The following is a 16890-nucleotide window of genomic DNA, read 5'->3' as shown; positions in this document are numbered from 1 at the left end:
CCTAGAGCTGGGACATAGTTCCAGGTTAGTCCTTGGTTCTGAAAACAGAAAATTTTGGTGTATTACCTAGAAGTGCCAGCTTTTGTATTTGGGAAGGGGAAGAAGGATCATCCGTATTTCCTTTTCCTCTAAACCTCACTAAATGTTTGCATAAGGGACATTTGAAAGTAAGTCCTATGAGGCTGTGAGAAGCACTCACTTTTTTTATTTTTTTCCACCAGCTGGCCATGTTTAATGACCTCTTTTAAGCTAGGACTAAGTCTAACCGCGGAGTCAGCTTTTGCCAACCGAACGAAACACCCACCCCCTGCAGGAGCTGATTTTGCATTTCACCGTGTTTAACAAATCCCCCCCACACCCCCTTCCACTTTGCAGCTCCGTGTCTGGATTTTCTGGCTGCTGTACCCCTGCCCCAGCTGTGGGAAAAAAAATAAATTTAAAAAAGCTGGCGGCCTGTGAAAATCCCCCGTGAGCTCCGGGCCGCTTTTCCTCCCCGTCCACCTCACGTCGGCCGCGGCGCGGCCGCAGCCCTTCGCTCTTCGCTAACGGCCGCGGCGGCAGCGGAGCCCGGCCCCGGGGCGGACCGCTACCCGCCCACAGCCCCGGCGGGGACGCGGCCAGGGCGCCGGCAGGCCCGGCGTGCCCTCCGCCCGCCCGGCCCCGCCATCTTAAGCCGCTACGCGCCCGGGAGGGGGGCGAGGGCGGGGCGGGGAAGCAGGAGGAGGAGGGCGGCGGGCCCGCGGCGGGGCGCGGCGCCGCCTGAGGGGATGGCGGCGGCGGCGGGCATGGCTGCGTGGACGTGGCTGCTGCGGGCCCCCACCGCCACCGAGCTGCTGCTGGCGGCCCTGTGCTGGCTCGGCTGCTACTGGCTGCTGCGGCGGCCGCGGGCGCCGCCGGGGCTGCCGCCGGGCCCGGCGCCCTGGCCGCTGGTGGGCAACTTCGCCTTCGCCCTGCTGCCGCCGCCGCTGCTGAGGAGGTGGGCGGTGGAGGTGCGGGGCGGCGGCCGCGGCTCCCCCGCCTTCTCCCCCCACGTCTTCCTCACCGGCCTCACCAAGATGTACGGCAGCGTCTTCCGGATCTTCGTGGGCAGCCGCCCCTTCATCGTCCTCAACACCTTCGAGGCGGTGCGGGAGGCGCTGGTGCAGAAGGCGGAGGCGTTCAGCGACCGGCCCTCCGTCCCCATCGTCCTCATGATCACCCATAAGAAGGGTAAGCGCCCCGCGGGGGGCGGCTGCCGGGCCGGGCGGCGCAGCCCGAGCTCTGCCGGGGCTGGCGGGCTGCTGGGGTGGCGGGAGGCGGCGGGGGGGTCCGGCGGGTCCCGCTCGGTGAGCTGCCGCGGGCTTCACGCCCTGCCGCGGCGATACCTGGCAAGAGTATCGAGCGGGAGCTGCGCCGGAGTGTGTAAGTACCGGCTGTGAATTAGAGACTGAGCCATCCGCTTGCTTTTTTGCTCATCGCGTGGGTCCCTTGCCCTGCCGGCGGCGGAGAGCGTGGGGAGACGCTCGCCCTCCCTGCAGGTGAACGTGCGGCACCCTGTGAGCTTCGGTGTGCGCAGCAGGCGACATCACCGGGATGCCTGGTCCCTTCACCTCTGTTTGCAGTCAGAGGAGCCGCCGGTCTGTCACCTAGGGGCTTTCTGGTTTTAGTTGGGAGAAGAAATTTCGAATGCTTTGGCAGCCGTATGGAATAATTGTGCGCTTCCCCAGTTCTTACCAAGGTAACGACGGCCGAGAGCGGGCTCCTGGCGGAGTCCCGTTGCGGCGCAGTCCGCGCTGCCTGCATGCGAGCTGCTGGTGCTGAGATGTTTGCAGGTGCGTTATTCTGCTTGTCAAAACTCGCTGCGCACATTTGTTTTGGTTTTTTTAATAGGTCAAAGGAGAGTTTACTAGTTTTCACAGAAAAGAAGGCACGGGGAGTTTAAACACCTGATGGCAGTATTGCAGTTAGAATTTCATCATGTTTAGTCTTTAGGTCCGTTACAGATCTCAGTGTTTGTGGAAAGTTACCTTTCCTTTTTCAGTTTAGGAGAGGTAGCCTAGGAGGCTTGTTAACGTGCTGTGTTGTGAAAGGTTTGGGGTTTGTTTTGTTTTTGGAGGCTAGAGAAATCTATTAGTTAAGCGTTTGAAACTTTTTATCTTCAATTTTTTACTGTACCAGAATTGACCCACCAAAGATAAGGGAAAGCGAGGGACCTAGATCGTGTTTATTAAAAAGCAATTGGGTACCATTGCTGTAATTGGTCTAAAGGATTAAAAAATGAATGATTAATGATACTAGTTTAATGATGCTGATCTGAGACAGATCATACTGGCATGTAGTTGTTATAGTACATGAATATTTTTAGGTACGGTACATTTAGCAAGGACTGGGGGAGGAAAGGGAAAGAGCGGTCAGACATTAGATCAATTTTAGCAGTGCTGTAAAATGGCATGTTCTGGCTCATGGTGGATTTCTTTTTTCTTGAATGCTGTGAATTTTGTCTGTTTCCTGTTGTCTGCAGACAGTTCTCAGTTAGACTTTTTGAATGTGGTAACACAAGAGTAGCCAGGGCAGTTAGCAGCTTCCACGGATGGGTGCTCCAGGTGAGTCAGAAGTGTCAGGAGCCGGCTGTCCGGAGCATGCTGCGGCTAAGTGCAGGGACTGTGCCTGCTTGCATTGCGCTGCACTGTGGCAGGGACGTTACATTGCTTTACATTTAGTTTTATCTGGAAGGTCACCAGAGCTGCGCTCAGGCACAAGGACTGTTACATGAGGGTTGCCCAGTTGTCCATAAAATATACTGAGCTGCTATTTATTGTTTACATTAGCTGGTGCAACAAGTTGAATTGTTGATGTGAGAGCATTGTAGAATGAACCACAGGGGTAATGTATTTTGAGTACACAAAGGGAAGACTCAGTGAATATGGGCAGTGTGGGCCTGCCTGGCCCCCGTGCAAGTAGGTTCCCCAAAAGCCACTGGAAGTCGCAGCTGCTCTTGGTGTGCTGGCTTGGGTTTAGTGGTGGCATGTAGGAGACAACTGAACCTCTGTGATGCTGTATTTGTCCTACCGGGAAGGCAGTTGCTGCAGAACCGGTGGCGTAAGAGGTTTTCTCTTTTTTTTTTTTTTTTTTTTTTTTTTTTTTTGTGGTATAGGTACAATGTAAATCTCTAACCTCAGTTTTCAGATATTGTCCATAAGAGCTCTGGGCTAACAAGTGTTTCTTTTTGTGTGTGTTCATGGAGGAGGTGGATGGGTTACAACACTCAAACTGGAGGCCTCAAGTTTGGTCTGGGAGCCTCCCACGCTTAGTTTTGGGAGTTCATGGGTGAGACTTTGCTACAGATCTGGGCAGCGACAGTTATGTTCATATGTACTAGGAAAGGAAATGATAGAAGCTGGATGATTGTGTAACTTCAGATCTATGGCTCACGACTTGGGTACTATAACAGTGGGATGCTTTGGGTCAGTAAGCATCCATTTTGGGTTCCTATGTATTCGTTCTGTAAACAAAATACCTGGTGTAAACCTATGGGGCTATTTTCATTTATGTTACATTTTCTGTTGTAGTTTTGTTTTTACCCTGAGCTGACCTGCTGGGTATGTTATGGAAGAAAGAAAGGCTTATCTCAGCTGTGTGTGGCTCTATTGTGTATAGGATGCAAATAAAATACTGTGCCTGGGAGAGAACAAGTATCAGAAATGGCAAGTACTGCATTTCAATAACTGAGTAGCAAAGAAGGGAGGCCTTTTTGGCTGGATGGGAGGTGCAGTGAGAACTTAAGAGAGAAGGTAGAAGTCAGTTCTTAATCAAAGGCTTCTGCACATATGCCTGTGGGAAGAGAAATACTAGACTGGGGGGAAAAAGTGGTTTTTGGTATTTTTGTTTTAGTAAAGCATTTTTGTGTCCTGTACCTATGAGAGGTAGCAAAGATTCAACCTCTAGAGTGGATGGAGATTGAGTGATTGTCAGCCTTTATGGTCCTGCCCTGTGCACATCCAGATGTGGACATCGGAGAACACAGAAGTTAAATGTTGTTAGATGTTGTGAATTCTGTGTTTGTCAATGTTCCCAGTATTGCAGCTACACTAAAGCTAGCAGTGAGAAACTGGGAGGCTGGGGGGTGGAGTTAGTCTTTCCCAGAACTTGCTTCTCATAAGGATTTGAATTTTTCATGTAAAAAGGGAGCCTAAAAACAAACTTTCTGTTTTTCTGTGTGTTTGTTGCTTTGTTGGTTGTATTGAAAGGTTTGCATTATCAGTTCATAGAAATTAGCCCCCTGTAATGAGCATGAAGTCCTGGTTATTCTGGGTTCTTGTTGCTTCAGAATTTATTATTGTATTTGGGGGGGATGTGTTGTTTGTTTATTTTGGTTGTTGTTGTTGGTTTGGTTTTTTAAGAATACAGTTGTCTGTGCTGAATATGTTGTCTTTTCAGGTCATGCAGAGTTTTTCTTTGAAAACAGTGAAGTACTATTCCATTATTATTGCCTGGCAGTGATCCAGTTGGCAGTTTTCTTTCTTCTCTTACCTCTGTTATTCTAACTTTCTGCTCTTCTTTCTCCTTAATTTGTCTCCTGTGTTATTCTTTCCCAATTTGCAAATCAGTTATTAGTATTCTGCAATAGTTTGGGGTTTCGGGACTTCAGAAGACATCATGCCGTCCAGCCATGCCCTGTGCAGGACTACTGGAGAGACTCTCTGAGTGTGGAGATGTTTGTTGTTGGTGTTCACCTTCCCATTGTGGCTAGGAGAGTCGTCTTTACTTTCAAGACAATAGGTCTGTTTTCTTTTATGAAGGTATTTGGATCCTAAAACTAATTTTCCTAAAGTCAGAAAGGGGAAGAGATTGTGGATGTATAGTCTGTTTTGGAGATATTTGTTGTGGGATAGAAATAGTGATAACATTGTTTTGTTCCAAGAAATCCATGTTTTTTCCCCACTCCAGTCACAAACCCTGAAAACCCAAGTTCGTTCTCGGCCAAATTCAGCCCTAAATAAGCCTGTTTTTTCATCTACCCTGCTTGAGGACACCAGTGTTACCAGGACACATTACTTGAGAAAGGGAATCTGAAAAGTTCTTGGTTCCGTTTTTAAAGTGCCAGGGAATAGACATGTGAGTAGATTTCATAAGGAATGTCTTCATGCAGAGAAGATCAAGTTCAGCTGGTTCTCAGCTTGCTCTGACTCTTCATAATGTTCTGCTTATTTTGTTTAGGGCTTTTGAAACTAGGTCCTGTGTTTGTATTCTTTGGTCTGTTGTTGGTACGAGTAGATACTGTAATCAGAAAATCTGGCTAGAAAGATTACCAGCTTTATGTTACACTGAACTATTCATACCTTTGGGATTGCAGACCCTTCTGAGTACAGTTATCTTGTTTACACATCTACAGATTTCTGTTTCTAGCTATAGATTTCTTATTTGTTTATTTTTCTTTTTGCGTTAGAGGCTATGAACATTAAGTTGTGATAGAAGTGTAGGTAATGTTAAGTATTGAAACATGGTACATCTTTCTATTGCTAATTTATTATGGCCATTTTTCTTTCTTTTAAATTTAACATTAAGATTTGCAGTTGACAGAATAATTGATGTTGCTTTTATAAAGTAACTTTTTATTTCCAGAAAAAAACAGATGTCGTGTCACTTTACTAGAAGAACAAAGGCAGAACTAGCCTGTGTTTTGATGACTTTAAACTTTCTCAGGTTAACCATGGAGTACATTAGAAATAGCAGGTTGTGTATTTTGTTACGCTGCAGTATCTTTGGTGTGGTCTGTTAATTCAACAGAAGAGATGTGTTTGTGTTGGTAAGCGAGCAAAAGTTATACTTGAAGCTAAGGGATTTAATTTAAATGGTGTTTCATAATGACACAATTGTGCAGAACATGTGCCTAGAGGCATCAAAACTGTTGAGATGCAAATCAAGCAGGTTTTTGCCAAGTGGCTCTGAACCTGTCTTCACCTTCCCAGTTTGTTGCAGCATGCATACCCTCTATTTTGATTATAAGTTAAAGAACCTTGCTTGTAATAGAAATATGTACACACACAAACAGTATTGAGAAGTTTGTATAACATGAAGGGAAAAAGAAATGCAAACCCGTTTGTGTTTTCATATCTTCTGTTCTGTCTTGCTGAAGGAATTTCTGTCTCAGGACATGGAGGAGAAAAGGCTGTAGCTAACGTATGTCCCAGAGTAGCAGTTCCTACAACATTGTTATCATTTCCAATAAAGCATCTAGAGTACCCTTTCTCCATCTATTAGTGTCTTGCAAAAACTAATAAAACTATTGATGTAACTGTTATATTAATTTCACTGATTGGGAAAAGGAGGGACAGGATTTCCCAAAGCTATTATAAAGAACCCTGTGTTCTTCCTTTAGCTCCTAGTCCAGTGCTTGGGATAGATATGTATTGTCTCTCTCTCTTCTGGCTCTTGGGTTGCAGCCTGTCTAACTATTTCTTCTTGAAAACAGAGCATTTTGGTTTCAGACTCTCCCTTTCTCTTCCAGGTGTTATTTTTGCACCTTACGGCCCTGTCTGGAAGCAACAGAGGAAATTCTCTCTCTCAACACTGCGTCATTTTGGAGTAGGAAGACACAGCTTAGAGCCTAAAATCATTGAGGAGCTAAAGTTTATAAAGGAGGAAATGCTGAAGCATGGAAAGGATTCATTTAATCCTTTTCCAATCATTCGCAACGCAGTGTCCAATGTTATCTGTTCCATGGCCCTTGGCAGGCGTTTTAACTATGAAGACGTTGAGTTCAAGACGATGCTGAAGAACATGGCCCGTGCACTAGAGCTAAGCGTGAACAGCTATATGATCCTGGTCAATATCTGCCCTTGGCTGTACTACCTTCCCTTCGGGCCTTTCCGAGAACTTAGGAAAACAGAATTAGATATTACTACTTTTCTAAAGAAAATAATTGCACAGCACAGGGATACACTGGATGCAGCAAATCCCAGGGACTTCATTGATATGTACTTCATTCATGCGGAAGAAGAAAAGAACAACAAGGAGAGCAGTTTTAATGAAGACTACCTATTTTTTATCATTGGTGACCTCTTCATCGCAGGCACAGACACTACTTCCAACACGTTACTGTGGTGCCTGCTCTACATGTCTCTCTACCCAGAAGTACAAGGTAAGACTATTTTTATTCTAGGTGTTTTATTCCAGCTCTAGATGGATATTCAGAAACAGAAGCAAACAGCAACATTAGAGAAGTCATTTGGAGTGCAAATAGTACATGTGTATGTGTAATTTGAAAGTTTGATATGTAATTAGGCATCCTCTGTCCTGCTCTGCTACGATGATCTCTAGGTTAGTGCTATATTAACTATCTAAATGGCCCTTTAGTCTATGAATTTCTTCTGTTTTGGGACAACTTTATCTTTGCCTAGCAATTCCAGGGAACCTTAGCATGTTTCATAAGCTTTGGCAATTGTGGCATTCCAAGCCTATAGTAGTGATACAGGCTATGTGATATGCGCAGTGGTAAGGTCTGCTTTTATGTCTCCCTGAGCAGGGAGGTTGTTGAGCCTGGCGGCAGAGTCTGGGGAAGTAAACACTACCCACTGTAGAGGAAGATCAAATTAGAGACAGCTTAAGCAAATTGGACTTACACAAGTCCACAGCGCCAGCTGGTCAATGTCATTGAAAGGCCTCTCCCCATCAGTCTTGAACGGTCATGGCAGTTGGGTAGGTTGCTGATGATGCGGGGGGGGGAAAGACACATGGAGCACATGGCTGCAGAGGAGAGGCAGAAGGAACTGGGCTTGTTCAGTGTTAGGGAAAGATGACCGAAGTGAGACCTTATGCTGTCTACAACTGCCTGATCAGAAGATGCTGAGATGGAGGCATTCTCCTCTGAGGTGTGCAGTGGAGGGGAGAGAGACAGCAGAGACAGTCTACAAGAAAATTCGAATCAGATACTAGGAAAAAAAATTGCTCTATGAAGATAGCAAGGAGTGCAACAGATTGCCCTGAGAGTTAACAGAATCTCCAACTTTGAAAGTATTCAAAACTCAGTGGGGTATGACCCTGAGTAGTCTGATCTACCCTCAGAGTTGAATCTAACTTGGAAGATGACTTTGCTTTGAGTAAGGGTTTAGATCAGATGACCTCCAGAGGTTCATTGCAACCCAAATTAATTGATGGTGCTATGAACTGGTTACTGTTTGTGACAGAGTTCTAGAAAATTACTTGTAGATTTTTGTGGATATGTAAAATACCAGTGATGTTGGAGAGGTTACAATATTAAAATAGTACTTGCTAGAGTTTTATTTCAGGACTTCTTAGGATAAATTTCCATTGCCAAAGACTTAAAATTAATTTTGGTTAATTATTTTTTCATACTGAGTCTTGTTATAGTACATGTGGCCACAAAGCCAGCATTTTCTTTAGAACTGTTTAGCAAATTTAGATGGTTGAATTTAAGAAAAATAAAGAAATTGATTTAATAATTTATTAGCAGCTTCTCCTAAAGTCCTACACAGCAACTGATTTCCACTAGAAAAATTGTCGGGTATATGCGGACTGCAAGCCTTGTCAGGATGGACAGATTCTACTTAGGTAATTCTACCTCAGTTTATAGTAGTGAAGCATTTCCCCAAGAGACCACTACTTGGCCCAGACTTCTTGCTAACCTGGAGTGAAGAAGGGTAAACCTCAAGTTATCTAAGAACAATATAAACCTGGAATACTTTTATCAAATATTTGAGATTTTGAGGTTTTCATGTGCTGCAGCTGCTTTGCAAATAAGTAAATAGATACTTGTTTACAGCACCTCTCTGTCTGGAATGATCTCTTTAAATAGGTCAAGGTCATAGTTTATTGCACAGTCAACCAAATTGTTGAGGAAAGATTGCAAAATAGGGCATCAGTTCAGTGTATGGGAGAGAGAGTCCACTGGGGACAAATGTAAAATTAAATTCTTATTGTTCTCTTTTTAATGGTTGTATGTTATCAGTGCCTGACTTGATACACAGTTACATGAATTAGATATGTTCTAAACTACACAAATGAGATCTAGAAGAGTTTTGTTAACCCCTTTCCCTACTGCCTGGTACTGCACAAGTATGCGCTAGTCAGTTTTCTTTCTTCTGCTGATCTCTAATAGTTGTATTGCCTCTTTCTGATTTCCCTTTTCCTTATGCTGTAGCTGTTGTCAAGCAATATGAATAAGCTCAGTAGTTCAGAGTGTATCACTTAGCTACGTAATATAATTCTCTTATTTCTAGTATCCCATTTCTTATGGATTGCTTGGGAGTCATGTATGGGCCTCTTTTTTTTTTTTTTTTTCCTGGTAATATACTTCTCTTATCCCCTAAAGGAAATACCTGAATTGCATAACTTTTAGCAGTAGCAAATGTTACAGACACTTTCTGGAAAGGCAAATGAAGGGCTATCAGGGGAAAAAATCAGAAAGAATGTATTTGTCTTAGGAAACCAGTTTTCCTTTTTGCATGGAGAAGGGTGGGAGTGTGCATGTGTGCATGTAGGGAGGCAGTGGGGAGTATTTGGTTTGGTCTGTTCCTTGACTTGGTTTTGGTCCTTGACTTCTGAAGATCTGTGAGATTTTTAAATATATGAAATGTAGTGGAGCAGTTCAAATAACATGCTGTTAGTGGAGAACTCTTGAAGTCTACATTTTTGCAGTTGGTAATGTGAGCAGCAATTTGGCTGCTTTCTGTATAGTACCACATATTTTTACAGACTCCAAAGAAATGTTGTCCCAGGTAAAATGCTGGTGTGACATTTGCAATGAGACAGTCTCCTTAAATTTTTTTTTTTTTAAATATTGAAAACTTTACTCGTTTAAACTACTGTGGACGTGCATGCCTGAATACAGGGCTATAATGTGTCATTAAAAAAAAGTAGCAAAACCCCACAAAGCAGGTACTCATGAGCCACACCGTTAGCAAATCTCTTGCTGTTGAGGTATTTTTTACTGTGTTCCTCATGTGAGAACTTGTTTTCCTAGCAAACCCAGTAGGTGGCAGCAACTGTTCGTTGAACACTGTATGATATTTCTGAATGCTTCTCTGAAAACAGAATTTTTTTTGCATTGAGCTTTTATTTAGTCTTGAATCAGTGCTAAGAAGAGAAAAGAGCAAAACCTCAGAGTATCAGCAGTCCGGGTTCTGAATCTTGGAAAAAGCAGGCAGGACAACCACAAAATATTCAGGGTATCAAGGGTAAAAAATGAAAACTTTTATTATTTTTGATTAAAAGTTAATTTTGAGGTCTCCTCTTTCAAGATTGTCTTTTGCTGTGTAGCCAGATGCCAAGTTCCCTGGAAGAAAAGGTGCATCATCCTGTACATGGGCGAAGCAAATCTTGGAAACTTCGATGAAGAGAATTACTTGTACGCTGAGATGAAAGGGGCAAACAAATATTTTGACACTTTGTGTTTCACATGAATGAGAGGGGACATAAGCTTGTTAACTTCTGTTTTTCCTTTGCAGAAGGGCTATTGGGGGGGGGGGGGGGGAAGAGCATCTGCTGCTGCCTTTCAGGGGAACTGGGAAATAGCTGAGTTTAGGTTCTGTGGATAGAAAGTAGGAAACAGCAAGAACAAGTTAAATGGCTTCAACGCTTGCAGTAACAGCACCAGAATTCCTCCTCCAGAATGAAGTATCTAAAGCAGCTGCATGAAAAGCTTTCCCATCTCTTCACCACCTTTCCCAGTTCTGAGAACTGGATCTCCCCAGGGACAGAGGCCAGCTTGGGCACTCACTGCATGCAGTCTCTTTTTGTTCATTTTTTTTAACGCAGGCCAGAAGCTTGATGTTTTCACCATTCAAACTGCTGTATAGTTAAACTCTTAAACTAAGATTATGAATACATTTGGGACTGGAACAGAACTTTTCCTGTACTTTTCCAATACAAAAGTGCTAGCAATGTCTGTCATCCCAGTAGCTTTACTCTTGACAGTTGTCAAGGTTGCACTTGGTGGTTTTGTTCGTAACTGAGTCCATTCTTAAAGGTTTATGTTGGCATAGTTATTTCAGCTAGGGATCACATGTCTTGTAGTCATTTTTGACAAATCTGTGTGAACAATGAAGCACAGGGAAATGAAATTGAGATGATGTCTTCTCACATATTGTATATCTTTTTTTAAATTTTTTTATTTTTCTCACTCCCCTTGAATAGAGAAGGTTCATGCAGAAATTGAAGCAGTTCTAGGACGTGACAAAGTTCCCTCTCTTACCCACAAGGCTCAAATGCCCTTCACAGAGGCAACCATTATGGAAGTGCAGAGGATGACTGCGGTTGTTCCCCTTTCTATTCCTCGAATGGCCTCAGAAACTGCTGGTAAGCATTTGTAGAGACTTGTTAATACAACATTTCTTTTGTGGATGAAGATCCGATGGGACATCTAGTGAGGACTGACAAAGACCTCATTTATCTATTAGACATGTAACCCAAGTACGTAAAATGCCATTTATAGAGAGTGGATGGCCTCTGTTTAAGCAGCATGTCTGACCTAACATCCAGAAGTTTTCTCACTTAGAGCAATTTCTTTTCTGGGGGTCAGCTTGTGTTGACTGATGTGCTTAGCAGTAGTTGGCAGCTGAGACTCCATCTTTGTATCTGAAACAGCAGAGTTGCTTTCGGCCATCTGACACAGAGGTCTGAAAACACCAATTTGGAACAACTGGTTTGCTAAAGCTTGAAAGGCTTATACCATTGAGCTCCACATCTACAGAAAACAATAATAAAATCCTTTTCCAAGTCATCTTGTTGGCTATATGTTTTCATAAAGATAGCTGAACACTGGCTAAAGTGAGTGGGAGGTAGCAATACTTGGCTTTCAAACCCAGTACTGAATTGATCTGCCTTTTAAATGTTTTGGCTTGCAGGACAGTGAGATGCAACAAGCTGAAATGAGACTAGTCACTTCAAAACCCTTTTGTGATAACAGTTCAACACCCGTTGCTCTTCCTTACCTCCACCTTCCTGTGCTGTCACAGAGCCCCACCACAGTGAACAGGAGGAAACAGGGTCACAGCACTTCTATGTAGCAGAGTTCATTTCTAATGATTGCTGCTGCCTTTTCTCTGCAGGGAACTGTTGGTGTAATTTGATGTCTTTCCAGCTGCTCTGGCCTGCGTGATTCTGACCCAGGCAGGCTAGCAGAGATCACCTTTGCCTTAAGCTCCTGCTACATTTGCAGCCCACAGCTAGGCATCTGTATCATTTTTGTGATGTCTTCTAGTCATCTTTTTAGTAAGTCTAAGTCTCCCATGTTTACTTCTAGCAACTTGTCAGATCCTCTGTCTCTGTGCTTTTGTTTGAAGTGCTGCAGGGTTATACTATTCCTAAGGGCAGCGTGATCGTGCCCAACTTGTGGTCAGTACACAGAGATCCTAACATTTGGGAGAAACCAGATGAATTTCAACCATCAAGATTTCTGGATGAAAATGGCCAGCTAATTAAGAAAGAGGCATTCATTCCTTTTGGAATGGGTAAGATATCCACATGCAGTCAGTAGCTGGTTGGGGGTGGTGGTGGTTCAAGCGTAGGGCCTTGGAGGTGTTGAGATCTGAAATTTGCGCATAGGATCAGCTACAGAACTTGTTTTATTATTACAGTTGGTGGCTTGTAAAATGAGTTGCATTCCTAAAAGCTCCAGTTGCCAGGCAGAAATGAGAAATAATGAATTGTTCTTTGATAATACTTTTGCTATGGATATAAATGCTGTTAATAGGAAGCAGTACAACTGAGCAAGGCTAGACTTAAAATATGGGAGACCAAAGCTTCAGAGTTCATAGCTTAATAGTAGCTTGAGCCTTTCTGCGTTTGGAGTATGCTAGCATAGGAATTGCATGTGTGTTGACAAATTGATCAACAGTATAAAACCAGTAATGTGTCTCTTCTAACTGTTCTTTAGGTAAACGTGTGTGCATGGGAGAGCAGTTGGCAAAAATGGAGCTGTTCTTAATTTTTGCAAGTCTAATGCAAAGTTTTACCTTTTTGTATCCTGAAAATGCTGCAAAACCATCTATGGAGGGAAGGTTTGGTCTAACTTTAGCTCCCTGTCCATTCAATATAATAGCTTTGAAGAGATAATATAACATAAAAAATGATTAAACAATGAAATACTGCACTTTTAAAATCCAGCTGTATTTTGTTTCCAGCTTATTTTGTTACTTTCTTTCCAGAAAAACGCAAACTGGATAGGCTTTCGTAGTCAGTGAGAATGATACATTTACACTTCTGGAAAGAGAAGGGGTTTTTTGTCAGCTGTGGCATTCCACAAATGAACTGACAGCATAGTTTGCAATTTGATATTAAAACTTGCTGGGCTTAACCCCTCTGTCTATAAACTATTACTGTCAGTTTGTAAAATATTATGGGAGAATGGTCCAAAACATCTGTTAAGGCTTTAGCAAATAGTAATTGTTATTTTGGTAAAAGCAGCATGTAAACATTTAATTTACCAAATGAGTGAAGGACATCATCTAGTACCAAAAGGATCAATGAATGAGAGGGTATTAACATTTTCTACGTAAAGAAACATAATAACCGAGCTTAAGTAATGACAAATACTTTTTGGAAATTACTAAATGACACTTCTTTTTAACCTTGGAGGATTCTTTATTGCAAGTAACTGATAGGTGTAGATGAGATCGAATCGGTCTGGATTCCTGGATCCAAACATTCTTGACTATCAGGGCTCGCTATAAACAAGCAGGTACCAACTCTGAAAACCCAGGATTGGAGGCCAAATGAATCCTTGAATATACCATGTTCTTAACGTGAAAGGAGTGTGCAGTGTCTGGATGCAGAAGTTTTATCTCAGAATATAAGTGAGAGCAGATTTCTCTAACAAGAAACAGCAGAAGTCTGTTCTCTCTGGTGCCAAGCAGACATTCAAGACGACATCTGTGCTGCCGCTTTGCATTTGCTGTTCTCCCCATGTCAGCAGTGGCTGCAGTCTGGACAAGACCAACACCCCGCTCATCAGGGGAAACTACGTGCGTAATCCCAAAGCTGGGGCTTGCACTCAGGTTTTTCATTTACAGGCAGTGTGGACAGTACTGCCACAACCTGTTTGGTTTTGGGAACTGGAGTCTTACTTGAAATACAGCATCAATACAGCACTACAGATGTAGGTCTTGTATGTTTAGGCATGGAACATGAGGAATCTGACAAACTTGAGGTTTGAGTAGAAAGGCTTTCTCTTTGTTATCTTCCATATAGAGTAAAAAGATCTGTAGTTCATACAATATTAGTGTATCAGTACCTTAGTCTTTTCACGTGCAAAAACTTTAGAGCTGTTTACCACTATCAAACTAATAGCCAAGGAAGCCTGTTGTTGGGTGTTTCAGAAGGGGGCATTCAATCTTGCCTTTTATTTGAAAGATCTCTCAAACATCAAAAGCGATCTTTTGGGGGACATGTAACCGTTAACCTTTCAATAATCGGTCTTAATCATCCTTAAATCTCTTCATAAACCTTTTGATGTAGCGGAATTTCATATCAGATGAAATAAGTACATATGCACTCTTTTAAGGAAATATTCCCCACCCCAGCCCCCTTGCCCCTCATTGGAGATCTAGAAAATACTAGCAGTCCTCCTAACGTCAAGTTTACAAGACTGGAATGTGAAATTGACTGTAAAGTGGACTTGGGTATTCCACAGCAGAAAATAAATCTAAACTGTAAAAGAGTCAACTCTTCAGCTTTAAATTAACCTCTGTTTTTGTCACTTTTTAACTTGAAGTTTTAAAAGCCAGGTAGTGCCTAGCAAAGACTGTAAGATAGTTATTTTGGATTAAAATTAAGGTTTTCTGTTAGCTGTTTTGTATAACAGGGTGGCTGTTATAATTTCTGAACGATGTATTTCGTTGGTCAGGCACCCCACTGTTTGTGTGAGAACTTCCAGTTCTTATATAGGCTAACTTTTCACCTTATAGGTTAGCCCGTGCTCATGTTAAATTTTTTCTTCGTATGAAATTTTCAAAAACCCCATAGCACAATAAAAAGTTGAGTTTGGTACCAGCACTAGTAAACTTGCACTAAAAGCTGACAGTATTGGAGTAATCAGCACTTATTTCTTTAACTTTGTATTTTCCAGTGAATAAATAGATTCTGTACAGTTGGGATTTTTGTCTGGAAATCCTTAAAATGGTATATGCTTAATTGCAAAGCTAAAATTAAGTGCTGATAATATTTACTTTCTGTTGAAATGCCTCTTTAAGCAACATAAAGATGTTGGCGTGCAACTGACAGCTTATGTAAAATACATGTCCTTTTAATCAATGAGGACACATTTGAAAAGCACTTTTTTTTTTTTACAGATTCCAGAGAAGACACAATTTGCATAATCCCCTAGTATGTGGAATTGTATATATTTGTGCTCGTTTTGCCTGCTGGGTTTAGTTTAAAATGTCACCTTTGAAAACTGTCCTTCGAAAATTATTCTTCTACAAATAGTACTTTGAGATGCGGGTTTTGATGGTACCTATAATCCAATGCTGCCGAGTGCGACAAGCTAAAAATACTGATGTGAAGGTGCAGCCATGTCAATGTCTGCCAGAATGCAAGATGCTGTTGGAAATGACAATAAAGACCTGCCTTTCATGCCTTCCAGATGCACTGAAATTTTCACAGGATGCCATGAAAGTAGCTAAACAATAGCATAAAAGCAACAAAATGTTTGTGGTTTTAAAAGTGTGTTGGCATCTTTGGTAAACTGTAAGTAAAGTGGTAGCAGATTTGGTTTGTGTTTGTAAATGTATCCTTCCCCTCCCTTTTTTTAGCAGAGGAAGCATCTCAAATGCCTTATTGAAAAAATGGATGTTTATATAATTGGATGGCTATTTCTGAATGCTGAAAATGTCTTTATTTCTAAAAAGGACTTCAGACTTTGCTTCAGTGTAATTTTATTTTTAATAAAGTCATTCCCAAGTGTTTGACAGCTTTGCATAGTCATTTTAATGAGTTCCACTTGTTGACTGAGCTTGTGGTGTTTGGTGTTTTACATCTTACAAAGAAAGCTTTTGAGTGAGAAGATGTTACAAAATGTTTTGGATGAGGAGTGAAGGAGGTGGGGGAATAAAATGAAATTGGGAAAATACAATGCCAGGCAAGTTGTGAGCAATGATAGGAAGAGTATGTCTGTTTATTCTCTCAATGCAGTTTTAAAAACGCTGTTACTCTGACTAAAAGGAGGAGACGGAAGAGTGGAGATGAGGAAGATAAAAGGGGGAATGAGTTGGCACCAGGAGGAGATGCACAGTCTGAGGAACGAGGTGGAAAAGAAAACCACGGGCAGAGTCGAGGTGTAGTTCTGCTGGACTCCTGCCATGGAGGGGTCAGAGAGTGGAGGGCAGAGAGGGAAGGGGGGTGCCCAGGGAGAGCCTGGAGTAGGGGGTCAGGGAGCTGGAGGCCCGGAGGGAGCCCAGGGAGAAGCAGGAGATCCTTGCACACAGAAGGGGAGGGCCGAGCAGGAGACAACTGAAGCGCTTGTGGGGAAGGAGTGGGTGTGAGCGCTGGTGTGCTGGGAGAGCTGGGCGCTTGGGAGTGGCAGCTGTGTGTGGAAATCCTGTGTCTTACACCCTGGAGTTAGACTGCAGGTAACTTGGCACCGTGCTATTTTTTTTAGGGAATTTCATTAATTACCTGCTGAGCTGTCACTTGTATACTCAAGGAGCAGTAACTGTGTTTGGGTAAGGCTGTTTCCAGCAGCCACTTACTGCTCCTGACTACTCTGCCGTCAGGTGAGGCTGAGTGAGGAAAGGGGGGGAATTTTTTGCATTGCGCTTTTGGTACAAAGTGCAGAGATACGAGAATACTCTGCTGCTTTTGTTTGAAGAAAACAAGTTGCTTAATGTTTACCCCGATGCCGACTCAAGTAGAATGTGCTGTAATCGCTGTGTTGTCAGCTGTTGCTGACTTGAA

The 16890-nt window shown here is 42.8% G+C and overlaps 1 protein-coding gene across 1 annotated transcript; it reads left to right on the top strand.

Annotated features, from left to right (window-relative positions):
• Positions 1-647: 647 nt before the first annotated feature.
• CYP2U1 (cytochrome P450 family 2 subfamily U member 1) lies at positions 648-15905 on the top strand. The gene is made up of 5 exons (XM_069783042.1): positions 648-1209; positions 6488-7120; positions 11134-11295; positions 12282-12449; positions 12875-15905. Exons 1-5 carry the CDS (start codon positions 768-770, stop codon positions 13051-13053), a joined length of 1584 nt encoding a protein of 527 aa, XP_069639143.1. The 5' UTR covers positions 648-767; the 3' UTR covers positions 13054-15905.
• Positions 15906-16890: the final 985 nt, after the last annotated feature.

This window comes from Haliaeetus albicilla, chromosome 1, assembly GCF_947461875.1.
Source record: "Haliaeetus albicilla chromosome 1, bHalAlb1.1, whole genome shotgun sequence".
NCBI lineage: Eukaryota > Metazoa > Chordata > Aves > Accipitriformes > Accipitridae > Haliaeetus > Haliaeetus albicilla.
Note: the sequence above shows the minus strand (reverse complement) of the source record. Positions and strands in the feature narration are given on the sequence as shown.

Coding starts and splice junctions, on each gene's coding strand:
- CYP2U1 (XM_069783042.1), top strand. CDS start 768: ATGGCGGCGGCGGCGGGCATGGCTGCGTGGACGTGGCTGCTGCGGGCC. Junction 1,210..6,487: donor CATGATCACCCATAAGAAGG/GTAAGCGCCCCG, acceptor TTTCTCTTCCAG/GTGTTATTTTTGCACCTTAC. Junction 7,121..11,133: donor TCTCTACCCAGAAGTACAAG/GTAAGACTATTT, acceptor CCCCTTGAATAG/AGAAGGTTCATGCAGAAATT.